The sequence below is a fragment of the Prinia subflava genome, chromosome 4 (assembly GCF_021018805.1).
Source record: "Prinia subflava isolate CZ2003 ecotype Zambia chromosome 4, Cam_Psub_1.2, whole genome shotgun sequence".
NCBI lineage: Eukaryota > Metazoa > Chordata > Aves > Passeriformes > Cisticolidae > Prinia > Prinia subflava.
The window spans coordinates 9996816-10023845 of record NC_086250.1 but is presented as its reverse complement, the minus strand read 5'-3'; the positions used below and the strand labels follow the sequence as shown (position 1 = coordinate 10023845).

Sequence of the window (27030 nt, the reverse complement as noted above, 5' to 3'; positions counted from 1 at the left end):
CTGGGCTCCGAGCCCTGCCCGGAGCCGGCGGTGCTGGACAGCCCCCGGAGGGTTTTGCCTGAAGGGACAAGGGCAGGATTCCAGGGGGGAGAGGTGAGCGAGAGAAGGGCGGCGGCGGTGCCGCCCTTTGGAGCAGCTGTTGCGAAGCTCCTGGCCGGAGAGCTGATCCCGCAGCCACTTCCCCCCGGGGCTCTCCCCCCAAACGCCGGCGCCCCTGGGCTGGGGCTGCTGCGTCCTCCGCGGCGGGGGGAGAGGTGGGGCGAGCATCCCCCGTCGGCGGGAGCGCGCATCCCTCTGTAGCCGAGCGTGTCGGCGCTGGCGCGGCGTGCGTGTCTGTGTCTGTGTGTCCCCGTGCGGTGCCTGCGTGTGCCCTCTCCCCGCGTGTGACACCGTGCGTGCCTGCTCGCACCGCTCCCTCTCCCGCGTGTCTGTGTGTCCGTGTGTCCGTGTGTCTGTGCGTGCGCGGGGGGCGCGGCGCGGAGCGGGGCGCGGCGGCAGCGCGGAGCCCCGAGCCCCGCGGCCGGAGGAGGAGCCGTGCCCGGAGCCCCGGGAGCCCCGAGCCCCGCGGCCGGAGGAGGAGCCGTGCCCGGAGCCCCGGGAGCCCCGAGTCCCTCGGCCGGAGGAGGAGCCGTGCCCGGAGCCCCGGGAGCCCCGAGCCCCGCGGCCGGAGGAGGAGCCGTGCCCGGAGCCCCGCGAAGCCGCGGAGGCGCAACAGGCGGATGGCGGCGGGCGGCGGGCGCTGAAGGCGAGCGGGGCGAGGCGGAGGGGCGCGGAAGGGCAGGCGGGGAAGGGCAGCGGCGGGCAGAGCGGGCGGGATGCGGGCGGAGGAGCCGCTGGCGCTGGCGGCCCCGCGGGCGGGCGGCGAGGCGGAGGCGGAGGCGCCGGGCGAGGAGCGGAGCGGCGGCAGCTGCTGCAGCAGCGAGCGCCTGGTGATCAACATCTCGGGGCTGCGCTTCGAGACGCAGCTGCGGACCCTCTCCATCTTCCCCGACACGCTGCTGGGCGACCCCAGCCGCCGGGTGCGCTACTTCGACCCGCTCCGCAACGAGTACTTCTTCGACCGCAACCGGCCCAGCTTCGACGCCATCCTCTACTACTACCAGTCCGGGGGGCGGCTGCGCCGGCCGGTCCATGTGCCCCTCGACATCTTCCTGGAGGAGATCCGCTTCTACCAGCTGGGCCAGGAGGCTATCGAGACCTTCCGGGAGGACGAGGGCTTCATCCAAGAGGAGGAGAAGCCCCTGCCCCAGCACCATTTCCAGCGCCAGGTCTGGCTGCTCTTTGAGTACCCCGAGAGCTCCGGGCCGGCCCGGGCCATCGCCATCGTCTCTGTGCTGGTCATCCTCATCTCCATCGTCATCTTCTGCCTGGAGACCCTGCCCGAGTTCCGCCAGGAGCCCAAGGGCCCCCAGCCTGGCTTCGGGGAGGCTGCGCAGCTCGGGGACGAGGCGCTGCTGCTGCCGCCGCTGCCACCGCCGAGCGGGACCCCCCCGCCCCTGCGTCCCGCCGCCGGCTCCGGCCCGTTCTTCACAGACCCCTTCTTCCTCATCGAGACCCTGTGCATCATCTGGTTCTCCTTCGAGCTCCTGGTGCGCTTCTTCGCCTGCCCCAGCAAGCCCGAGTTCTCCCGCAACATCATGAACATCATCGACATCGTGGCCATCATCCCCTACTTCATCACCCTGGGCACGGAGCTGGCCCAGCAGCAGCAGCAGAAGCAGCAGCCCGGGAGCAGCAGCAACAACGGGGGCCAGCAGCAAGCCATGTCCCTGGCCATCCTCAGAGTCATTCGCCTGGTCAGGGTCTTCAGGATCTTCAAGCTCTCCAGGCACTCCAAGGGGCTGCAGATCTTAGGGAAGACTCTCCAGGCCAGCATGAGGGAGCTGGGCCTCCTCATCTTCTTCCTCTTCATCGGGGTGATCCTCTTCTCCAGCGCTGTCTACTTTGCAGAGACTGATGACCCTGACTCGCTGTTCACCAGCATCCCTGATGCTTTCTGGTGGGCGGTGGTGTCCATGACCACCGTGGGCTATGGGGACATGTATCCCATGACCATCGGGGGCAAGATTGTGGGCTCCTTGTGTGCCATTGCAGGTGTGCTGACCATTGCCCTGCCTGTCCCTGTCATCGTGTCCAACTTCAACTACTTCTACCACCGAGAGACTGACCACGAAGAGCAGTGCCAGTACACCCACGTCACCTGTGGCCAGCAACAGTCACCCTTCTCTGAGCCCAAGAAGGGGGACAGTAATCAGTCCCTCAGCAAATCTGAATTCCTGGAAGCAGAAGACCTGGAGTCCATGAAATATTCCAACTTCATTCCTCCCAATAACCAGGGATACAAAGAGAAGAAAATGCTGACGGAGGTGTGATGGGTTTTGTTGTCCTGGGTCCAGACACGGAGCTGCAAGCTGCTGTTACAGTTGTCTTCCTACAAGCAGCTGGATCTATTCAGCATTTACATGCCAGACTGTGAATTGTGATACCGTAAACAGAATGATTGTGATAATGGGCTCTTCTGGCCTGATTTGCTGTTTCTCATTACTCTGTGCAGCCAGAAATGTTCTTGCTTTATTCCGTGGAGTGCTAGCTGTCATCCCCACTCCCTTGTGCATTTCTTTCTCTGCTGTTGATGACTGCTTTAATCCAACATTTGCTCCGAAACCAAGTCTCGTTACTCCACTAGCAGAGAAGCCCTTGCCACTACTCCAGCAGAAGCATTCAGCAGAGTAAACAGTTAAAGGGGCTGCAAACATCTGGCTCCAGCCGTGCTCTCAGTCCCTGTGCCAGTGCAGTGCCCTTGGCTGTGGGATCCGTCACGCCTGCCATGCCATTGCCTTTGAATAATGGAAACGCTGCAGCCAGGATCACAGGGAGCTCTGCAGCTGTAGGGGAAAGCCAGCAAGCAGATGCCTGCCTTCTTTGCAACCCTTGGCATGCTAAATGGTCCTCCTGGTTTGTGTTTCCCAAAAAAAGGTGCATAAATCTAAAAGCTCTTTGCTACTTGTGACCATACATCGTGTATCAAAAACAGGCTTAAAGCAGTCAACAGGCTTGGTGAAGATTCTCTGTGTTTTGAGCTTGTCTCAGCCTTATTTATGCCAGTGCCCTGATGTTAATTGGCTTTTGTAGTACCAACTTAATCTTCATAGTGGTAAGTGCCTTCTGCTGCAAGGCGTGTTTGAGTAAATTCATTTGTTATCTGCAGAGTTCATCTTCACACAATAGCGTTTAATAAGATGTGCTTTGTGCTGCAGTACCCAGCTCTGTGTTCGGGCATGTGAGAGCAGTTGACTCCGCTCCTTTTTTAATTGGGCATTTGTGTGGCTGAGGGAAGTCTGCATGTTGGCGTTTTGTTGATGTGGCAGAAAAATCCCGACCACAGACAGCTCTGCACCTGTGCTGTGTGAGGATCGTGCTGGTTTAGCAAGTCACAGGCATAAAATGCCTCAGGGCAAGTGTGTCAACATTTGAAACTGAGACTGGCACGGATACTGAAACTTCCCTAAGCTGTCTGCACAAAGCCAGCAGCATCCTCCAGACCCTTTGAATGAGGGGAGAAGCAATGAGCCCTGAAGAGATGCTTTTGCTGTATCGCTGGCCTAGCCAGTTCCTGGTATTTCATGGGTAGCAGGGACAGCAGTGTTTTTGCACTTGGTTTTGTGAGAGCAATTTGTGCCAGCCATGCAAAATATGCATAGCTTGGCCCACAGTGCTGGGTTTGCCAAGGGAGCAGAGATTTATGTCTTCAAATGCACGTTTTGCTTTCCAGATCATTTCATTAATTTCAGTCAGCTCTGCCTTACACCTAACTTTAAAAATGTTTCAAGCTCTGCCAGCAGGTGAGAAAGGGAAATGGATGCTTTCAGATTCCACGGGCAGATTTTCCTGCAAGCACAAAAATAATTCTTTTTTTAATTCTAAGTGTTTATTCTGCATTCACACATCTGCATGTGTACAAAAGCAAAAGCAGCCATTAATGCCTTGCATCACACTGTATGAAATGCATATTGGAATGTACTACATATTGCATGGGACACGTGTAACACGTAAACCAGACGTAATGCCAAGGTGCAAAAATACAGAGAACTGATTTTTGTATATATGTTGTGGTTTTCAGCCATAAGACTAAGAATGCTAAAGGCATATCATAGAATCATAGAGTGACCTGGGTTGGAAGGGACCTTAAAGGTCATCTCTTTCCAAAGAGGGACACCTTGCACTAGACCAGGTTGCTCAGAGCCCTGTCCTTTAATATAACAAACTATAGCTATAGAACTGATTGTGAGGTGGGATCTGTTTGCATCTTCATTACCCTGCCTGTTTTCAGTTGTCTTGAGATATGGCTCCATGCCTAGAGTGCTTTTATTGTGGCCTCTCTCCATCCTGGCCCTGCTCATGTGGTAGAAGTTGTTTGTGCAAATCCTAGCTACTCCATTTCTCCAGAGTCCTGTTGCCTTCTCAAATGTTTTTAGTGTGCAGGGATCTCCCTTGGGGTCAGCACACAACCATTATATTGAAACCTCTGCTCTCTCTTGCTGAAATCAGTAGGAAAATGCCACTTTTCTCAGTCTGGGAGATACAAGTTTGATGTGGTGAGGGCTCATAACTCAGAAGGATTGGCCTGAAAAAGCCTAATTTCTCTTCTCTGTCTGGGACTGAGGCAAAGGTTTGTGAAGGTCTGCGCCTTGGGGACCATTCTGCATCCCTTGACACGTGTAATCAGCTGGTGGGTAAATTGTCCTGGTGAATAAGTGGGACTGAGGGGCATGGTGGCATCTCTGTTGATTTTGTGTAAAAGTTGTCCAGTTCTTAGTGTGTCTTAGTCCTGGTGATGCTGTTAGCTGTGTTTCGGGGTCACCTTAATGAAATCTTTACTGTGAGGCCAAGGGAGGGGCTGTTCTTCAAATTTTGTGTTGCTAGAAACTAGCAAAAGAAGCTGCTGTTTAAGAGGGATGTTTTGAGGCTGCTGCCCTCTCCCAGCAGAATGCCCATGTTTGGGGATATTTTATGCCTGAGCCTATCAGCTGATAAAAGTTCCCCCAAAGTAAGATATAAAAAACTCAGGTTGAGCACAAGTTCAGGAGGAGTCATGAGACACGCTGAGCCTACGTCAGAAAATTCCTGTGCTCGTTTCTCCCCCTGGGCCTGGCCCCGCTGGCCCTGCCAGGCAGGAGCCCTCCCTGCCCAGAACAGGTTGTTCTCCTGAGCAGCACGACAGACGGCTGGGCACAGCAAGGAAAAAATAAATACCTGAGGCTGATCACTGGCAGCACAATCCCAGTGTGTCTTACCCAGATCCTCTTGGAAAGGGGGGTGCTGCCCTTGGGTGGGATCCAGCAGTGGGTTGAGTTTCTAGTGGGTTTTGGAATCTCCCGCCCGCAGATTGCACCCAAGGTGCGAAGGAATTCTGTGGTGAGCAGAGCAGCTCTGTGCAGTTTTTGTGAGCCTGTTTGTCGGTTCTGAGAAGAGAAATGCACATGAACATGTGTAAAGCAGGAGGGGTGTTTGCTCCCTGGGCTTTCTGCGTTGGCTCTGAGAGAAATGCAGAACGGCAACAGAAGCGTGGAAACTGTAACCTTGGGACTCATTTGGGGCATGTAAATCCTTCTCTAAACACTTCCTGAAAAGCAGTGAAGTCCCAGAGTGCCGGTAATGCTACATGTTACAGAACTTGTGGAATCTGACCGTTTTCAGGAGCCTTCAGATTTTCATTTGGTTTTTTTTTTCACGTGACTGAAATGACAGGGTGGCACCCATGCCATTGACTTTAGCAGAGGTCTCGTGCCACCGAATCACAGAGATGCTTTCAAAAACCTTACCTCAAGTTCTCAGCCCTTAGCGCTCCCCCAAGCTGCTCCAAATGCAAATCTGTTTCCTTCTGAAGGTAGAGCACATCCCTGTGAAGCCAAGTAGGCACCTCCAGGGACTTGTTTCCATAACAACCTCCCGGACTGTTTCTCTCTGTGCTGTGACTGTGGCTACAAGCGAAAGCACTCGTTGGATATTTTGTGTTCAGATATCAGCACCTTCTCTTTACTGATGTTTTCTCTGCTTACTGGAGCTGATCCCATCACCTTATATCGTGCACTGCTGCCCTGTCCAACTTCAGGTGGGCAGTCTCCAGCCTTTGAAAGCAGGGAGTGCAAACCTGGAGATGGGAAGAGATTTTATTTGTCCATCCTTGCACACGGAGAGCTGGAGAATGTGTGAAGGACAATGTGAGCACTCAGCCAGGGAGCTGAGGGGCGACTGGCCTATGAATGTAGAGACATCTGTGTGCCTGGTGACAAGGAATACAAGCTAAAGCATCACATTAAAGACTCAGAAATTCCTCTTGCAGCAGTCTCACTTAGGAAATAGTTTTACAGTGGAAGAGACTATTGCTCCTTCCAGATCCCTTGGCTGGTTTGTGAGATTTGGTTCCCCTGATAATTTTCCCACAGGATGTTTTGCACCAAAGCAGGACAGGGCAGAAATCATCTCCTTGGAGGCGGGGAAGGAAGGAAGGAAAGGGGGAATTTTACTGAGGACACAATTTTTTTATCCACACAAGGGACTGGAAGCATGAAAGGTGTGAAGACCTGTTCTGTGGTGTTTTACTGGTGGAATCCTGCTCTTACCTCCAAGATGAAATTCCTGTTCCGCTCCTTCTTGGAAAATGTTGGAGTTCGGGATTTTTGAGTAATTTTCTGTTTGGGCCTTCTGATCCAGCTTTTGTGGATGAAAATTCACTGCTACAGCAGCCATGGAGGTGAAGGTGACTGGACTTGGTCTTCTCTCCTGGGTCCTCTCATTCAGAGATCTCTATGGGATGAAGAAGATCGTGAGTGTAAAGAAAATTCAGGGCAGCAAGAAACAGGGTAAGGACTGAAGTGTCTTCCACACGGTGATGGAAAGAACAGCATCAACTCTAAAAGCAAAGGAACAAACAGCTCCAGCCTCTGCTGCTGTTGCAGAAATAGGTAAGGTTTTCTTTTGTTCTGGGAAATTAACGACCAAGAGTTTCTTGAAATTAATGAGGAAGGATTTCCTAATTAAGATTTGCAGCCTAAAGGGAGAATCTGGTTCTAGGTGAAGAAAGAAAGATAATTATAAACTACAGAAATGTGGTATGAACCAGATCCTCACCATCTGCTGATTCAAGCTGGCAAAACTCTTTTAAGTACAACTACCTTGGATTATATTGGACTCCAGCCTCAATCTCCTGCATCAAATCCAAGCATATATACTGTTTGTTAAATTGCTTCTTTTTGTTTGTTCTTTTCTCGAGGTCCTGTTTACATCAGGGAAAGATCTGCAGATTACAGCAGGAGTCAACCACAGCTTTCCCAAAAGCTCCCATCTGACTCAAGCCCAAGTAAGTCCTACCAAACTCAGCAGAGCTAAGCTTAACTTTAAGTTTATATTAACAGGAATTAAGAGCAGCAGCATTTTATGCATTGATTTCTCCATGGTGGAAAGATGTGGACAGACTCATGGGGAAGGTACTGCCCTCCATGGCAGCTCGGTGAGCACAAGGTAGCCCTGTTTGTGCTGCTGTAACCAAAAGCACAGCCTTGAGCCCTGTGCTCTTTGAAGCTTGCACTAGAGACAGATCCCCTTCTGAAGACATTTGCAGCCGTGTTATCAGCAGGTTTGCAGGAGAATGCTTGAATTGCAGGCACCTGCTTTAGGCAGAAGGAGGAGAGCAGGTGTTGGCAGGATGAAAAGACTTAATCCCCTGATGAAAGGAACCAGGGGATGCTGCGTGTCCTTAGCTGCCACCAAAGAGAGTCTGAGAAAATTGCCTGCCAGTTTCAAGGAGCTCTTCTTGTTCAGGCTGGGGTCCTACAGAACACAAGATCCTACCCAGGGAGATAAATCCAGAAAAATGTTTTTGGGGAAAGCAGACAGGGACTGTGCTAATTAACAGTGCAGCATATGCTGTTAGTACATGTTAATTCCACTCGCTTTTCCCTCTTTGAGTGGCTTTTCCCTTTCTCCAGGGAAGTCTGTCTGGGGCTCATTGGCTGGCACAAAAAGTTTGAATATCATTAATGTGGCTTTACATTTTGGGAAACTCATAGCTGAGGTCAGGGTGGGTTTTACAGTCCTACAACATTCACTGATGAATCCTCCCCACTGGAAATATCCAGGTTGTCTGTAGTGCCAATTAATAAGAGGGGATCCAAGAAATAATTGAGGTTTGCTGTATAAAACTTCTTCTTGATGAAAGGAAAGAAAGGATTTGCAGGGGTGAAAATGCTCATCAATTTCCATGGTCACCATAAATACTGAAGCTGTGTTGACTATTCATTGGAGATAAGAATTAGGGGAAACTTTTGTCTTCACACAAAATATCATTGAAAAATCAGCAAGTCCTTCTTTGGCTCCATTTGCACAAAATTAACATAAAGATATTTGTTCAGTGGTATAAAATTTTGGAACACCCTTAGTCCAAAAGTAGCATAAGTCACAAATTTGTTGATTTAATTGCCACTGTCTGTTTAATGAAATGAGGGGCCTCAGTTCTGCTCTCTACCCAAGGTTAAATATTTCCTTAGGATTGTGGATGGTATGACTCTTGATTTAAATGAGTGTGAGAGAAGAATCAGGCCCAAGGAAGAGGGCTGTAAGTGCACATGACTGGGCTGGATCTCTTTAGGATGTTGTAGGTGCACACTGGTCCATTCGTCTGAAAGGTTGTATACAATTTTACACCAACAAAAGGTTTAGCTTTTAGGGTACATATCAGTTTATTCTCTTACATTCTCTGGAGGGAAATTAAATGGTATTTTACAAGAAAACTGGAATATTACCATCCCTTCTTGCTGCTCCTTGATGCATCTGTTGTTTTCAATTAGCTTGATGGCATCCATTTTCAGAAAGCAGATGCTGCCCTCTTTTACACTGGTGCAATTCTGGAATAACTCCACTGACGTCAGTGAAGTGACTCCAAATTTATCCCCGGCAAAAGCAGAATTGGACCACGGTCTCTTTGTCTGCCTCCCTGCTCTGGAGCCCTGGGGAAGATGTGCCACTGCCACACCATAAGGTGAGGGCGAGTGCCTGTCTGCTGTGCTGTGCTTGGCATTTTTGTGTCCTTGACACCCCCACTCACGTGCCTGGCTGGAGCAGGAGCCAGGCTGGCCCGGGGCGTGCATGGCCACCAAATCCCTCCTGCTGAATGGAGCACTTGCTGGTTCTGCATTCCTGACCACTCTCCATCTTAGCTTCCTCTTGCCTGGACATGTTTCCCAAGGAGGCAGAGTTTTTTTAGCTGAAGAAATGGAGTTGCAATTCTTAAGTAATAGAACAACAGAAGGGTGGCAGAGGTAGATGTGGAGACAAGCTCTGTGCCTCCTACATTTTCTTTGCTGTTAGGGCTATGTGAAAATCATTGCAGTCCTGGTAGGTTGGCTCTATATCTGCTGGTTTCAGAGTCACCATTTACAGGGGGTACCAGGTTGGAAAAAACGGGGCTTTCCTACTCTAACTCTTCTCATCTCAGTCCTGCTTTCCTTAAACTGGACAGAAAGCCTTGTGTAAAATCATCAGTTTGCTGCAAGGGGAAATACCACTGGAGATGGGACAGATGAGGGTGAATAGAAGGAATAGTTGTGGAATCATGGAACAGCCAGGGTTAGAAAGGACCTCAAAGACCAACTCGTTCCAACCCCCTGCCTTGGGCAGGGGCACCTTGATTGCTCAGAGCCCCATCCAACCCGGCCTGGGACACTTCCAGGGATGGCACAGCCACAGCTTCTCTGGAAAACCTGTTCCAAGGCCTCACCACCCTCACAGGGAAAAATTTCTTCCCAATATCCAATCTGACCCTCCTTTCTGTCAGTGTTAAGCCATTGCCCCTTGTCCTGTCACTCCAAGCCCTTGTCAAGAGTCTCTCTCCATCTTTCCTGTGGGCTCCCTTCAGACACTGCAAGGCCACAGTGAGGTCACCCCAAAGCCTTCTCCTCTCCAGGCTGAACAATCCCAATTCCCTCAGCCTTTCCTCCCAGCAGAGCTGCTCCATCCCTCTGATGCCCTTGGTGTCCCTGCTCTGGCTGCAGCAGCTCCCTGTCCTTCACTCAGCCAGAGTGCCAGTGTCACTAACTGAGCCACCAGAGTATTGCAACCTTCAAAATCAAAGTGCAAGTCTTGGAAAATCTCAGGATAAACACGTTCAGTAACACCTGGGAAATGTTAATTCTGCAAGGCCTCATCTGGAATGCTGTGTGTGTTGTTGGTGACCTAAATTTGGTCAGGCAGGATGCACAGGAGAGCAGCAAGAATGATCAGGTGGATGGAAAGTGCTTTGCCAGTGGAAGCTGGAAGAGCCTTACTTTTCTAGGCCAACAAAAGACTGACAAGACCTGTAGCTGGGAAAGTACTGGGGGCAAAATAACTGAAAGAGAAGAAAATAGGAGAAATTTTAAGGTCTTCCCACCTTTCTTGTGTCTCCAGATCATTTGCCATACTGCACATTTACCTACAAAACACCAAATCCTGATGATTTTACTATCAAATACTTGGGGTTTGTGGGTAGGAGGGAGAGCTAGGATAGGAACTGTGGGTCTTGGGAGGTGGGTTTTTTCTGGTATTTTTGATAGGACAGAGGAGAGAGAAGGAAGTCCTAGGAGAGAGAAGGAAGTCCTAGGAGTGGGGTAGAAAGGCGCAGGTAATACCACATCCCTCCAGGAGCTGGTCTGGAGGCAGAGAGCAAATTCACACCCTTCAAAAAACCCACCAAACTGTTCACTGCTCTTCCCCTCAGCCTGGAATGGCTGCTCACCTTGTCCAGTCCTTTGTCCCTATCCAAAGCTCTCCAGATCTTTGCTGACCTTCCTCCTTCCAGGGACCTGTGGTCATTCCTCAGTCCCATGAGCTCCCTGGCACCACTGGAAGGGTGCATTGCTTCCAGTGTTGGGGAAAGCCTTGAACCAGCTCTGCTGCAGCTCAGTTAGATCATACCTGATTTGAGCAACCTGCTCTGGTGGAGGTGTTCCTGCCCCTCTGGCAGGAGAGTTGGAACGAGGTGATCTTTAAGGTAGTTTCCAACCCAAACCAGTGATTCCCTGTTTTGTTGCAGAATAAGCAGTGATGCATGGTCTTCAAGAGCTGCTGCTCACAGAATCATTAAGGTTGGAAAAATCATCAAGTCCAGCCTTCAGTGGAATATCATAATGCCCAGTAAGGCATATCATGAAGTGCTATATCCACTTATTCTTTGAAGAGTTCCAGGGCTGGTGACTCCAGCACTTCCTTGGGCAGTCTGTTCTAATGCTTAACTGCTCTTTCAGTAAAAAAAAAATTCCTAATATCCAACCTGAACCTTCCCTGATGTGACTTCAGGTTCTTTCTGCTGTCCTGTCCCCTGTTCCCTTGGAGAAGAGGCTGACCCCCACCTGCCCACACCCTCCTGTCAGGGAGTTGTGGGGAGCAGCACTGTTGGGCAGGAGGTCAGAGCACTTGATCCTGATGGCCACTCTGGCCTGAAGAGATGAGCAGAGTAATTTCCTGTTGCAAGCACTGTTCTGACATAGAACAAAACTTCACATTTCCTCTCTTACCTCTCTCAAATCGTTTCCCTTTGTGCAGGTGAAGATCCCCTTGATCTCAGGAGGGAGAAAAGATATTGACTGAACTGGGAGCTTCACCCATTCAGCCAGCTCTGTGTCACAGAAGTGCCAGGAAGGAGCTGTCCTTAAACTTTGTCCTTGAGCTTTCCTGCTTGTTGATGCTCTTTGTTCCTTCAGTGAGGGAACCATTATCTTGTCATTTCCATCTCTATTTTGGCCAACCAGTTCTGCTCTTTAGCTTTTCTCCTGTGAGTAGAAGGCTGGTGAAGGGCCTGGAGGTGAAGCCACATGAGAAGCAGCTGATGTCACTTGGTCTGTTCAGCTGGAGAAGAGCAGACTGAGGCCAGAGCTCACTGCAGTTCTGCAGCTTCCTCACGAGGAGGAGGGACAGGCCCTGAGCTCTGCTCTGTGTGACCAGGGACAAGACCCAGGGAACGGCTGGAGCTGAGTCAGGGGAGGGTTAGGGTGGATATCAGGAAAGGTTCTTCCCCCAGAGGGTGTGAGCACTGCCCAGGCTCCCCAGGGCATGGTCACGGCCCCAAGGCTGCCAGAGCTCCAGGAGAGTTTGGACAGAGCTCTCAGGGATGCACAGGGTGGGATTGTTGGGTGTCTGTGCAGGGCCAGGAGTTGGACTCAAAGATCCGTGTGAGTCCCTTCCAGCTCAGGCTTTTCTATGATTCTGAGATTCAATGAGAAAGAAAGAAAGAAAAAAAAAAAAAAAAAAAAAAAAAAAAAAAAAAAAAAAAAAAAAAAAAAAAAAAAAAAAAAGCCAGGCAATGGGGCAATGGGGCAATGGAAATGTTATGAATATCCATGCACATCACAAAAGCCTGTGAATAAGGACACCCCTTGTGCTCTATCAGTGGCATTGGCAGGATGGTGCACACAAATCTGGTGGCCCCTAAGATGTCCTTAAGAACCTGTCCCAAGCACTTTTTACATGAGCACATAACTCATTTGAGTTATGGCAACAGGCCATATTAGAAAGGAGTTGTAAGAAATACAGATGTAAACCAAGGAGTTTGATTGAACCATGAACACATTTTTGCATTTATTTCTGGTCTCAGTTTACTCACAGAATCATGGAATAGCCCAAGCTGGAAGGGACCCTTAGCAGTGTGTAGTTGTCAGGCTCTGAATTATTCTCATATTTTAGCGTGTCAGAAATAGCACTGTCTGGCACATTCCTTTGAGAACTGTAGACTATGGCCTTTCATGCTTATGACAAAGCAATTGATCTTTGTAGTCTGTCCTTGGAAGTGACTTTCAGAAACATTTGGAGAGTATTAGTTGCTGCATTAGCCTGGTATTTGATGATCTGCTACAGTTTTCAGCAGTGGACTGCAAACATTTCTCTAGAATGTATTTCTCCCAAAAGGTGCCCCTTCCTCAAAATCAGCAATATTTGTGAGAGAAGTCTTATTCCAGTTCATTCTGGTATTCTTTACAAAAAGCACGTTTGGAAAATTTTGTAAGGTGGATGATCCCTCTCTTAATATTCTAAATATTTTTTGCCTTTTTTTTTTTTTAAGAAAATGCATTTTATCAAGGTAAAATACAAAATTTAGCCCTTATTTGTTTGGTTGTTTTTTTTTTGTTTTTTTTTTTTTTTTTTGTTTTTTTTTTTTGTTTTTTTTTGTTTTTTGTTTTTTTGTTTTTTGTTTTTTTTTTGTTTTTTTTTGTTTTTTTTGTTTGTTTGTTTGTTTGTTTTTTCTAACTTTGATCTGGAATGAAACATACAACATAGATTTGGGGTTTGTGTGGGGTTTTTTTTTGTTTTGGAAGGGAGGGGATTAGCCTCGGTTTAGGGGAGTTTATTTTTAATAATTTTTTTAAGCAGTGTAGTGGTAGGCATTGGTTGTTCCTGTTCATTACCAGCGTGGCCCCAGTGTCAGCTGTAATATTTCCTTGAATTCAGTTATGTGATAGTCAAATGCTCCAGAAGAGATGGAATGACAGCCCAAACCTGCTGGATACTGCAGCATGTACTCCCAGTGACAGAAGGGATGTTCCAGTGCTTTGGCTATGGCTGAGCCAAGCCAGTTGTTCTTTTCTGCAGCTGCAACACCTGCCCAGGTGAGAAGGTTTTTTTTTTTGATGACAGCAAGCTGCTTTTCCAGTGCTGTCTGCCTTGTTAGAATGTGTCATTCTGAATTGTGAGCCCTTCCTGTTCCCACTCAGCTGGTCATCTTTTACAATCCTTTCACTTTGAGATTATGTAATAAGAAAAAAAAAGTTTAAAAAAACTACAAAAAACCTTGTTACTGAGATTTTCTTGGTGAATTGAGAATGGAAGGAAAAGGTGCTATCTGCAGAGGACTGTAGCTCCCCCCTTTCTTACTTTTTTCTTGGCTCTTTAAAAACCAAACCCGTGCAGATCTGTGAGCTGCCACTAACACTTAGCTAAGGGGATTTCAGAGGAGATGAGTTGGGAGTTCCTTGCACAGTAACCACTAATCAGCATCCCCATAGAAGAGATCTGAATACATATTGATCAGGCCAGCTGCAGCTGGGAGGGGTTCTGGAGGCTGACACAGCTTTCCTTTCCATCCTCCATCCCCATCATGGAAACTGCGTAGAAAAACCACCCACTGGTACTTCTGGCCCTGGCATTTCTGCTTGTTGTAATTGCATCAAAAGGTTGTGTGGGGGTTTTGATAGTTAAGAGACTATTTAGGAAGGAAGATGAATAAATGCTGGGCTTGGAGACAAGGGTACAGTCCCCAGGAGTGTCACATGGCCTTTGGATGTCCCTCATGTCTCAGTGCCTCAGCAATAAGAGGGGACAGCATAAAGCCATTGGCTTCCTTCTTTTCCCTAAACCTTTTAGACAGGGAGATCTTTCTGAGCATTCCTCATCTCCTCCCTGACACCTGGATAATGTCAGGCACAGCTGGGGACCTCTCCTCCCTCAGGACACGGTGTTGTGCTGCTGTCACAACAGCAGCAACAAACAGATGGGCAGTGAGGATGAAAAAACCACGGGAAAATGTTTGTCCCTGTGCACAGGACTCATGGAATACCCAAATGCTGGCAAATCCTGCTGTTACCTGGCTCTGTGTTGGGCTTGGCTGATCTGATCTCTGTTTTCCAGGCTCAAGCACAAAACACTCTGGGCAGGCCCCTCGCTTGTGGCTCTCCCTTCCCTTGCAGGCTCCCTGATAATTCAAAGTGTGCAAAAAAATATTTCTGTCTGACAAAGCCCAGAGCTGACTTAACTGCGAGGTAAATTGAAAGCTCCTGGAATGCCTGCTCCATGGGGATAAGAGGCTGACATCACTCTTCACAGCTAGTCCAGAAGAAGGGAATTAAGCAAGTTCTTCTCTTCTATCCCCTGAGTTCCCCTCAGGGACCAAGATGTTAAAAAGGCAGAAGAAAAATACGCTGGAGGTGGGAGGAGTTCACCATCTCTTTCAGAGATTTGTGTCATCTCTCCAATCATGAAGGACTGGTACTGAGCAGACAAATCTGCACTTTGAATCTGGCAAGATTGGTTTGGTTTTGGGGTGGATTTTTTTTTTTCAGATTTACACTGGCATTGTTAGGAACTAATCCTCCTAAATGATTTGTTAGTTTTTCTTCCTTTATGGTATTTCAGAGGGATATGAGGATACATAGAATAGCAATTACAGCTCTTCATGGTTTATATTTAGTCATATATTGGTGATTCAGAAGCAAGCATGTGCAAAAAGGCCCAGATGAATCCTCTTGCACATTCCTTCCTATACTGCAGCACATTTAGGCTCTGGAGTCTTACAAGCAGTGCGTGAGTCTTCCAAAAACCTTATGGCTTTGGAGAGGGAATCTTGCCATGTCTTTGTGTCCACCATGATTCATGAAGGATTTTTATTTGATGGCTGGAATGTTTTAACAGCCCTACTCATAAAAAGACCTGGTTTCAGGCAAATAGAGCCAAATTCCCAGCTGGTGTTCATACATCAGTACATTTTTTCTTCTGATGCCAACTAGGCAGTGTGGTACAGGGTGCTTTAGAAAGCCTTTTTTATCATTTAGGGTTTTTTGGTGTTCAGTTAGCATATCATTGGGAAGTAAGACCTGTTTATCTTGAAAATTCAATGTTTTGAAGTGTAACTAAAATTCCCATTTGAATGTTTTTTGAGTTCTGACTGTCAGATGTGCCACAGCACCACGCTGGTCTGTGCACAGACTGATGCTCACAGGCACATTCTGGGTCAGGATCTGGGATGGATTTAATATCTCATTTTCCCTGTACCTCAATTCCTCTAACTCTGGAAGAGAAATAACATTTTTCTCTCCTCAGCATACAGTTGAGTGTTTATCAGTGGTAAAGTCCTAAGTACACTCACTTGTCTTCAGATAATGCAAATGGCCATTTTTTTTTTCCTGCAGGGAATCAGAAGCAGATGGTGTGAGGCAGGCCTGGGAAATGAGAATCTTAAAATTACAGAATGGTTTGGGTTGGAAGGGATCAGAGATCATCTCATTCCAACCCTCTGCCATGGGCAGGGACACCTTCCACTACCCCAGGATATTCAGAGCTCCATCCAGCCTGGCCTTGGACACTTCCAGGGATGGGGATTGAACCCGGATGTGCAGCTGGGGCAGCTGCTTACTCTGAGATCTTCAAGGAGCTTCTCTGATCTGTTCCTGATGCTTGCAAATTCTGTTAAGAGTTTATTTATTTTCACAGCTGAAAACAGGATAAATGGGATGTCGACACTCTTCACCAGCTTCAATAATGTTGCTGCCATTAATAATTTTTTTTTAGGAAGAAATTGTTCCCTGTGAGGTTGGTGAGGTCCTGGCACAGGTTTCCCAGAGCAGCTGTGGCTGCCCCATCCCTGGAAGTGTTCCAGACCAGGCTGGATGGGGCTCTGAGCAAGCTGGGATAGTGGAAGGTGTCCCTGCCATGACAGGGTCTGGAACAAATGACCTTTAGGATCCCTTCCAATCCAGGCCATTCTGTGATTCTCTGAATATTTCCTTTTCCATGTTTTCTGTCAATAATTGGAAACCTCACTGCTGTGTCTTCAGGAGACTACAGTGGGAGTATAAATAGTTAACTAAGCAGCCAGGCACCCAGGGGATACCAGAACTTCACACTTCCAGAATTTTGATAGAAGGTGGCATTTAGAAAAATGCCTAAACACACCATGGCCATTGGGAAATTTTTCTAGTGACCTTAGTGAAACAGGGTTGGAGCAATAGCAAATGCATTTGAAAATCCTGCCACTTGCTCCAAGCAGCAGCTCAGGGAGTGATCCTGTCCCTCTGCCCAGCCATGTGAGACACATCTGGAGAGCTGTGTCCAGCTCTGGGATCACCAGGACAGGAGGGACAGGGAGCTCCTGCAGCAGGGCCAGCAGAGGCTGCAGAGATGATTCAGGGCCTGGAGCATCTCTGACAGGGAAAGGCTGAGGGAGCTGGGGCTGTCCAGGCTGGAGAGGAGCCCCAGCTGAGAGGGGCCCTCATCCCTGGGTGTCCCTGTGTGCAGGGAGGGCTCCGAGCAGGGCCCAGGCTCTGCTCCCTGGGGCCCAGCAATGGCACCAGAGGAACGGGCAGGGACTGATGCCCAGGAGGTTCCACCTGGACATGAGGCAGAACTTCTTCCCTGGGCAGGGACTTAGTCTCCTTCACAGGAGACATGACCCTGCTGCTTGTATTCCCGTTGTATTCCTATTTTGATCACAGAGGAACCCTAGAGACCCTGGGACGAGGGGAGAGGTACGGAGTGGAGATGACTGTGGCCACTACCACAATCATGGCAGGATTTTCCTTGTCCCTAAGCCCCTTTCCCACATTTCTCAGCAGCAGCTGCCATCCTGGCTTCCCAGGACTGGGGTGGAAGCAGAGCAGGCAGCAGGGCCATGGCTGTTTCACTGTCCCCAGCAGGCTGGCTTTGACTCTGCTGCAGAGGGATACCCCAGACCTTGTGGCTCAGTAAAGTGGGGGAAGAAGAGGGAAGAGAAAGGTATGTTCAGGGTTTGTTTTGATGGGATTTTGTGTGCTGGTTCCCTTGGGATATTTCAAAAAGGCATTTAAAACAGCAGAGAAGAGAAGAGAGATGAGGATTTAATGAGGGCTAGCAATGAGGTTAAAGCTGATAAAGGAGGGTTGAATTCAAGCTGAGTAGAACTCTGGTTGCTTCATCTTCTCAGCCACTTTGGGCTGAAAACATTGACCTTTGTGGTCCCTTGCAAAAATTTTAATAAGGACAAGCATATCTTGTTGAATTTTAATTTGAAGTCATTGACTCTGCAGTTCTCCCAAAATACTGCTCTTGAAGGGACACTTTGTGAGCCAAGGGAAAAGTCTAAGCCCTGTGTCATAGGCTCCTCCAGCACTGATGAGAAGGCTTTGAAATCTGCACAGCCCAAATTGTAATGTCTTTGGTTTGGCTGCATCTTTCACCCATAAATGGGAAAGGACTGGGAAACTGTGTGGGTGCTGTAGGAGTTGAACAAGAGCTTATGTGCCAGGTGTGCCCATGCATGTGAAGCTGTGGTGGACATCAGTGCTGGAAAGCTGTAGGCTCCCCAGACTGCAAGGGTTTTGCAGCAATCTTAAGTTAAATGCAAATGGTGGGGTGGTAAATGGCAAGATTGCAAAGGGAATTTGGTTTTATACAGCACTTTAAAGTGTGTTGGAAGCAATAGCTGGTCATAGAATCAGAGAACAATTAAAGGTTGGGAAAGACCCCCAAGATCATCAAGTCCAGCTGTCTGATCCCCACCTTGTCCCCAGACCATGGCACTGAGGGCCACATCCAGTCATTCCCTGGACACTTCCAGGGATGGAGACTCCACTCCCTCCCTGGGTAGCCCCTTCCAGTGCCTGCTCACCCTTTCCATGAAGAAATTCCTCCTGATGTCCAATCTGAACCTCCCCTGGCACAGACTGAGGCTGTTTCCTCTCATCCTGTCCCTGTTCCCTGGGAGCAGAGCCCGATCCCCCCAGCTGTCCCCTCCTGTCAGGAGCTGTGCAGAGCCACAAGGTCCCCCCTGAGCCTCCTTTTCTCCGGGCTGAGCCCCCACAACTCCCTCAGGTCCTCCTCACAGGACTGGCTCTCCAGACCCTTCCTTGTTATTAATTATCTCAGGGTTTACTGAACACAATTTCTCAGCAGCAGAAATCGGTGGTTTTCCTGGAGGGTTGGTGTGTAGCTTCCAATGGATCTTTTTCTGAAGATCACTGATGTTTATTCCAGCAAAATGCCCACAGAACGAGAGGAGATCTTTCTGGGCAAAGACATGCACGGGCATGGGAGATCCAGTGGAATTCTACTGAATTCCAAAAAGCCAGAAAACTCAAAGGAAATTTGAATTGCAGTGGGAAAAAGTCTGACTTTGGGGAAAATGCTGGCTCTTGCTGTCAGGAAGCGGCCAGAGAGCCCGGGAGGAGTTTGTGGGGTGTCGCAGTGCCATCCTGTGGGCCAGGGAGGTATGAGACAAGGGACACCTGCAGGGTGCCCGGTGGGTGCTCCCTCACTCCCACCAGCAGGATACGGGAGAGAACAGCAAGGGTAAAACCTGGGAAACCCCTGGGCTGGGATAAAGGCTGTTCTATAGGGAAAGAAAGAGCAGTGCACACAAGCAAAGCAGAATAAGGGATTAATTCCTAGCTTGTCAAGGACAGGCAGTTGCTCTGCCATCCCCAGGGGCCCTTCACATTTAAGGGTGACTTGGGAAGACAAATGCCATTACCCTGAACATCCATCCCTTTCCATCTTCTTCCCCCATGCTATGCACTGGTGATGATGCTGTAGGGTCTGGAATGTCCCTTGGGTCACTTGGGGTCATCTGTCCAGCTGTGTCTCCTGCCACTCACCCCCAGCCCCCTTGCCAGTGTAGGAAAACCAGATGGGTCTGTGTCAGCACAACCAAAACCATCCCTGTGGTATCAACCCCACGCTCAGGACAAACCCAAAACACAGCCCCTGTGAAGGAAATTAACTCTAGCCCAGCCACAAAGGCTCTGCTTACATGAGCAGCACTGTCTGCCTCAGCATTTATTAATCCAGTTCCTTTTATGCAGAGAATTTCAGGATTTTCTGTGGGTTTTTGTCTCCAGGGTTAGCTTTGAAGGAGCTGCTTTGGTGGCAGCTGAGGACAAGCACTTAGCCTTGGGTTGGATTTAGGGAAGGGATGTGGGACTTGCCTCATGGTGCATTTTCTGGAGCAAGTCAGTGTAGTCTTTGCACAATGCCATTAAACCAAACAACGTCCTTTTAATGTCAGAATTAAGCACAACATGTGCTGGGAAGTCAGGATTCCTCAAGGGAGTCCCAGATGGCTCCCAGGGAGGGAAGTGTGAGCTGCATATGGCCAGCGCTGTGTGGGGTTAAACTGGGGTTTCATTTGAGGAAGGATGGGGCCGTGTGGGGAATTTCCTTGAATATTTTGATTTGCTCAGTCAAGCTCAAACAACCAATCTCACATGAGGCTGTGCTGGATCTTTCCACTCAGTTATGCCAGCTGATTTGGTGTGTCCTTTGCTACAGAGAAACTGCAAGGAGTTCATCCTCTCGTTAGGAACAGAGCTGCTCACTTCACAGTCCTGCTGCTCTTTTCTGCTTCTCTGCTTTAAGATGGGCACTATAAATACATTGGGTCTGGTCTGTTTAATCACCTCTTCCTTATTTCTGCACAGTGTGATAGCCTGGCTGCCACAGGGGTCTGTCCTGATGAAAGCAGGTAAAATTTGCTTCAGTGGAGTTACATCCACTTGAAGTAACTTTCCCTACATTTTTGCCATACCCAGGGAGATTCAAAGCCTGAAATTATTCTCAGATAACTCACTAGAAGTTGCTTCTGTCTGTAGATCTTCTTACTTGCATATATAGTCTGAATGGGATTGCATTTCTCACCATTGAGGGGGACTCCAAGACCTTGCATGGTAGCAGGAGGCACCAGCTGGGTTTTAAACATGAATGTTGTTCCATGTTTTCAGTCCATAAATGTAGAAAGTGTCTGAAGTGGGGCTGAAAATTTGCCCAGGTGAGTTTAGATCCCATCCCAGAGCACAGTTCAATTTTTCATGTCTCTAGTCTCAGAAAACTTCACTGAGGAGTGTTGAGCTATTTATTAGGAATTGAGGCATCAGTATCAGGCTCTCAAAATTAGGAACAATAAAGGATACAGAAAGAGGTGCTCAAAATTAACCCCCTGCAACCCTCTACACATAAATGACATCCACCTTGTGAGAAACGACAGCAGTGTGGTAGGTTTTTGTTTCTGTACAAGACCTGCATTCTGCTTTCTGGAACTCAGCCCCTTTAGACTTCAAGCTGAGCATCCAATGTCATTCACCACATGAGAGATTCTTGGTTTAGTTTTGTACTTTAAATAGTATTTAAAAGTAACTAAGCAATAACTGAGTAATGAGTAAGTCATAGGCAAGGAGTACTTTGGTATTTTGTTTCTCTTACTCTTCACATTTGCATGCATGCCCATTCCTTTTGGGTGCTTTTGTATTTATAGAGGTAGAGAGATAAAAAACTCTTCTTTGGTCCACCTGCCACTCTTCTGGCCCAGTCCAAACCTTTCCTGTTGCTTTCCCTGTGTGAGTGAAAGTAATGATTATTTTGACAGTGCTTTCCAGCTCTGTTGTAAATTTGGATATAGGATGGTTTCATGCCAGGCTCTCTCTGCTGTGCTGGCTAAACCCTGGCTTAGTGCACAGATTTAGAATCTGAGGTTTGCTGGCCACAACTGTTTGGGTTTTTCCCAATATCTGCAGTGTTGATAGATTGTTTGTTCTGCTGTAACTGAATAAAACAGCTCAGTTATACTTTTTAAGCTGTTTGCAGAGATCTGCTTAAGGCTGCAGTGTTTGATCCCTGCAGATGCTTTGTTCCTAGAATACCCAATCAAAGGTTGTTCAGAAAAATTTAGACTTGGGCTTTTCGATTTAGGGGTAATTCAAGAAAAATTTTCATGCTAAACTCAAAAACCTGTTTATAAAATTCATTACCTTTTTATTTACTGGGACCATTTCTTTTGCATGACCCTTGCTTTGAACAGGGAGATCACATTACACACCTTAAACATGCAGCATTTCCAGTTCAAGAGGAGTCACGTTTGATTCTGGGAGTTTTCCTAAATGACTTTACGAACCATAAAGGAGCAGGAATCTTCTCCCTGCAGGTCAGAAACAAGCTGTAATAAAAGTATATTTTACAATTTCTAGCATTTTTTGATGTTTAATATACACGATGGATAATAGGAGATCCTAGTCATCAAATATTGACTATTTAGAGTCTCATCCTCTCTTCTTTCCCAGTGGAACATCTCTACTACCTTTGGGGAAGATCCATGTCATCTATGTAAGTGTAGAACTAAGACTAGAGTCAGACCAAACTGTGATTGCTGACTCTGCTGGGAGGTCCAGGAATTTGTCAGAGGTTCAATTAATGCAGCTGCTGCAGACATTTCTTTCTGCCTCTGAATTGTCTGATGAGGTCTCTGCCTTACCAAACTCCAAACAATCACTGGGATTCAATTATTGCTGCTCTGAAATCTCTTGAAAACTGTGAGCTAGCCTCAGCATCTCAAATTGTTCATCCTCTGTAATCCCTGGAGTGAAAACTCTCTTCTTCAACATATAAATCCACAGGAAAAAAATTGACATGAAAGAAAACTCGCTGAGGAATTTTGCTTTGAAGATCAGCACATATTTAGCCTGGAAAGCACAGATTGCTCACAATTGTGGTGAACTCAAAGCAAGTTGTGCATTTTTTTGGTAGATCTGGCTTTTCTTTTGAAGAACTTTTTGAAGAGCAGATGCAAAGTGTTGGTGTATATTTATATTTATGTAAGGATGCATATTTATATATTTTTGGTGCTGTTGACACTTTCTCCTTTCAGAACCTAGGCAGAGCTCTTGACAAATCTTGTTCACTTTGTAGGCTTCTCCCATCTCTGATATTTCTCCCACTTCTCTCTCCTCCTTTGGGCTTTGGCAATGTGACAAACAACCTTCTGGTCCAGGGCTTTCTCACTGCCACACTTTTTACAGCCTGTTCTTTTTCTTTTTCTGGCTACTTGAGTCATTGCCAAGCAGCAGTGGGAGCTGTGGGAGCTCAGGGACTGGAAAGTGTATGGTTTTCATAGTGGAATAAGCTGCTTTCAAACCCCTGCACTGAGTGGGAAAGGGAACTGTGGTAGAAAATGCTGTGTAAAAACATAAACGGTGCAAACTCCTTGCAGAGCAAGTCTTGAGCTGCTCAGCATTTTGGCAGGCACAAGCTGAACTTCTTTAAGCTCATTACTAGCCCTGTTCATACAATGAAGTCTGGACCTCAGAGTTTTGTTTAGCACTCAGGAGTCCCGAAATGATGAAATTAAGATCATATCCCATCCGTGTACCTGTGGTGGGTTAATCCTGGCTGGATGCCAGGTGCCCCTCAAAGCCACTCTGTCACTCTCTATCCTCAGCTCCACAGGGGAGAGAAAATATCATTAAAGACTCCTCACAGTCTTCCTCTGGTGCAGTGTGGGGTCCTTTCCGTGGAGTCAGTCCTCCAGGAACTTCTCCAGTGTGAACCTTTCCCATGGGCTGCAGTTCTTCATGATCTGCTCCAGTGTGGATCCCTTCCACAGGGTGCAGTCCTTCATTTATTCCATATTATTCCATTTGTTCATTTCTTCATTCTCCTTCTTTTGTTGTGGAAGACTGCTGATATTTTTAATAACTTATTAATAGCCCTTTAGATTTCATGAGTCACCAGCACAGATGCAGCTGGAGTGGACTGCACAAGAGTGTGACAATGGAGAAGTCCCTAAAGGAAGATAAGTTCTTGCAGGCCAAACTTTTTTGTTCTGCTGTCTCATAAATTGTTTCAAATCTAATAAAAAAAATTAAATTCCCTTATTTGCTTTGATAGACTTTCTTGCCCCTGGCACAGAGGGAGCGGCTGTAAGCCAAATTGTCATTACACATCTGTCTTAAAAGGACCTAAAATTAGATGCCATGCAAATGGCTCTGGGAATTCCCAAAGTCCCAGTTACAGTAAGAATCAGACCTTGTGCCTCTGTCCTTGAAGAGCACAGCACTGCAATGCATCCAACCTTGCAACCTTCTAATAAACGTATTTCATCTCATGCAAGAAGACAGGTGTGTAACTCCCAAGAGCTGCAAGGAAAAATTGGCCCCAGAGCCAATCCCAGGTGTCATCAAGGTAAGCAAAGAAATGTAGCACTTTCCATTTTACCCAGCTGCAGTTGACAACAGATTTCAAATTCAGCTCCTTCAAACATTATCATGAAGAAATGAACCCTTAGGCTGTTGTGGCTTTACTGTGATCCATGTAAAATAACACCTTTTTTTTGTGCATTTTTTTTAACACAACACTTTTTTTTTTATACAACTTTTTTTTTTTCCCTTGCTAGGCTGGATTCTGGATGCTGCAAGGCTGTCGTGTCAGGATGCTGCAAAAGAGGTTGTTGCATCTTCTTTCTGTAAAGTTGGTGGAGTTTCTTCCTATGCAGAGGGTACAACTTTTATGGTCAGGATACTGTTTTCCTTGCTCTGTGGTTTTCTTGTTGCTGTTGCTTTTAAAGGGATCAACACCCTTAGTTCCAGGAAACTGAAACTAAATGTGAACAGGGACTGGAGGAAGGAAGCAGGGAGAATCCTGCACAAGATTACAACACATCTTATTTCTGGGAAAACTATATAAAGCAAGATTCAACTACCAGTGGCTAAATAGCAACAATTTATGAGCTGTTCCTCAAAAGCTCCAGACAAGCACCAGGTCCTGTGGGAAGCTGGAGACTGACACAGAACACCTCCAGAAGAGTCTGCTGTTGAAACTTCCTTTAAGCCTTCTTTTTTCACGTGGAGCATCCAGACCTGGCAAATGCAAAAGATCAGCCCTTAAAAGAGCAAAGAGCTCTCTCCAAGAAAGTCAAACGAGTGGCCAACGTCTGTCCATTTGTCTGCCTGTCTTTTTGGCCTTGGATTACTGTGCTTTTCAAAGCTGTGCTATCATAACTCGGATAAAAAGGTACATGTTTCCTGTAGCTCTACAAGTAGTAATCATCCTGTTCATGCAAAATATCTGCTACCTGAGGGATGGGCCCAAACCAGAGGTGTTTCTCATTTACCTACAAAGCGTCTGGCTTTAGCATCTGTACAGTCAGTTTTTGTGAACACGTGAGTCCATTGCCTGCTCTAACGGAGTTAATGACTTATTTTCAGTGGTTGTAGAGAGTTTCACTGAAGTAGCACTGTTTGTAGTCCATTGTGTGACTTAGGAGACACAAAAGCCAGACAATTCTGCAGTTGTAATGTAATTGTACGTGGCGTTCCCAGAAAAATGCTCTGAAGTCTTCTCCTGTTGCACCGTTGTGATAAAAACCTCTGCTGCTTTTCAAGCTCCCCAAGTCCAGCTGTGCTGTGCTGAAAGGGAAAGAAAACCCAATTAGCTCTGAAAAGTGAAGGGCAGAGAGGGGATCTCTGGCCTGGAATTCCCTCCCTTTGGCAGCAGCAAAGGCCAGCCGTGCAGCCAAATTTCTGTGTGGATCCAGCTTGTGTGTGTTGCCAGCTCTCTGCACAGGAGGGTGGGAGGGGGGCTAGGAAGAATTGATTCTGGAAGGGGAGAGCCTGAGAGGAAGAGTGGAGTTAAATGTGACAGCTGGGATTTTCAGAAGGTGGTTTGGTGGATGCTGGGCATCCAGCTTCCTTAGAACTCTTTATCACTAACCTTCAATATCTTCCTGAGTGACTTTTAGCCTGTCTGGCAGTTTTCAGCATCAGTGTGTGAGGGAAAAGAGGTGAGAGGCAGCTCTCTCTTGGCAGCTGTGGGACTGCAGTACCTCCTTGTGGCTGCTGGCTGAGGGTCTGGATCTCTGGGGAGTTTCCTGACTACCTACAGCCTTGTAGGACTGGGCTTAGAGAAACCTTGAGCTGCCAGATGGAGGCTGCTTCTGGTGCACCTCTTCTGACCAGTCCTGGCAGTCCTTGGGAGGCAAAAGGCACTCCACAATCCCAAGGGACCTGCTCTGTCCCTCAGTGCAGGCCAGCTGTAGGAATCCTCTGAGTCCCTTCCTCCTGATCTGTGTGTCAAGGCCTTGTGTCTGCCCATGAGTGACCAGAGCTGCCATGGACCCTTCTTGCAAGGGCAATTGTCTTCAGAGTCAGTGTAGGTGCAGGCTACCTTTGGAAAAGTGTGAATATCCTGGGGAAATCCATGGGGCAGAAACCTTGGGCCATACTGTGTGCCCACACCATCAGCAGGGATCATATTGACAGGGGTGCTTTGCTTTTGGTGTGAAACCTTGCTCTGATCCATCATTCCAAGGAAAACAGCAGGAATTTGCAGGCCAGATCATGTGGTGAGATAAGTCGTTCCAGCTCCCTTACTGGAGCTGATTTATACAGGTCAGGTCCAACATTTCTGAGAAATTGTTGATGGTGGGGGCTTTTTTTGTTGTTTGACTGAAAACTTGAAGCCTTTCAAATAAAGAATGTGAGGTACAGGGAATTTTTAGCTGGTGTATTGTGCTTCAGGATGTTTGCTGCATTCAGGCTTGGAGAACACAAATTCTCTGCAGACAATCCCACACACAGTGGGAGATGAGGTTATTTGGGTGGAAGAGCACCAGGGAGATGGGACTTGAGTGAGCTTTGAAGAGCAATCATTGTCATTAGTGGTGGTGCCATAACATGTGCTTGACTCAAATCCAGCGTTACACAGGCGAGGACCTGATGAAACCTTGTAACTCGATATTTTGTGGTTGTTCCTGCTGGTGTGATCCACTGTTGAATAGGCTAGACATGAATAAAATCAGTATTTTTTAAAGTGTTGTGTGTGGGATTTTTGTGTCAAAAAGGCAAAAAGGCTGGTTGCCCTCTTGGACTTTACTGCATTCATATGAAATGTTTGATGTGGAGTTAATATGGCTCTGCAGCTTTTTTAGGATAATCCACGTCCCTTTGCAGAATTTCACCTTCCCTTCCTCAGAGGTGGATGCTGCAGTGCTGCACTGAACTCCTGCCACGGGGCAAGATGTGAAGACAGTTTGGCATTTCCCCCTGCAGAGGTGATTCCTCTGTGCTGTGACAGCTCTGCCTGCCACCAGGTAGAAGTGATCTCCTGGCTGGAGATCAGGGTAGTGCTGCTGAGGGATGTGCCTGAGTCCATTCCAGCCCCTGCTCAAGGAAAGGTGTCTTTGAAGGTGCTTTTCCATCTCCCAGATTATGCGGCTGGTTGGATACCAAGTCAAAACAGAGCCAACGTTGGTGCTCCCCAGAGTGTTCCCACCTTCCAACGCCTGTCCCAATCCATTGTGGGCTCTGCATGTGGGAATCTCAGTGGAAAACTCCTCACTCAGCTTTTGCTTGCTTCTGGACTCAGGAGCCACAAAGGTAAGCCTGTGTACATGGCATTTATCCATGCGCCTGCCTCACAGTCACGCTGGAAGAGGGCAAGGAGACAACAGTCATGGGAAAAGCCTTGTTTACCCACTGGATTCAGGAGTCTGTGTCT

The 27030-nt window shown here is 47.8% G+C and overlaps 1 protein-coding gene across 2 annotated transcripts; it reads left to right on the top strand.

Moving 5' to 3' along the window:
- Positions 1 to 687: 687 nt before the first annotated feature.
- On the top strand, positions 688 to 26307 carry LOC134549627 (potassium voltage-gated channel subfamily A member 6-like). Of its 2 annotated transcripts, XM_063395398.1 has the most exons (4): positions 688 to 6965; positions 7274 to 7360; positions 8847 to 9037; positions 23930 to 26307. In XM_063395398.1, exon 1 carries the CDS (start codon positions 816 to 818, stop codon positions 2370 to 2372), a length of 1557 nt encoding a protein of 518 aa, XP_063251468.1. In that variant the 5' UTR covers positions 688 to 815; the 3' UTR covers positions 2373 to 6965; positions 7274 to 7360; positions 8847 to 9037; positions 23930 to 26307. The 2 variants fall into 2 exon arrangements, with proteins under 2 accessions (XP_063251468.1, XP_063251467.1); XM_063395397.1 differs by lacking the exon at positions 8847 to 9037.
- Positions 26308 to 27030: the final 723 nt, after the last annotated feature.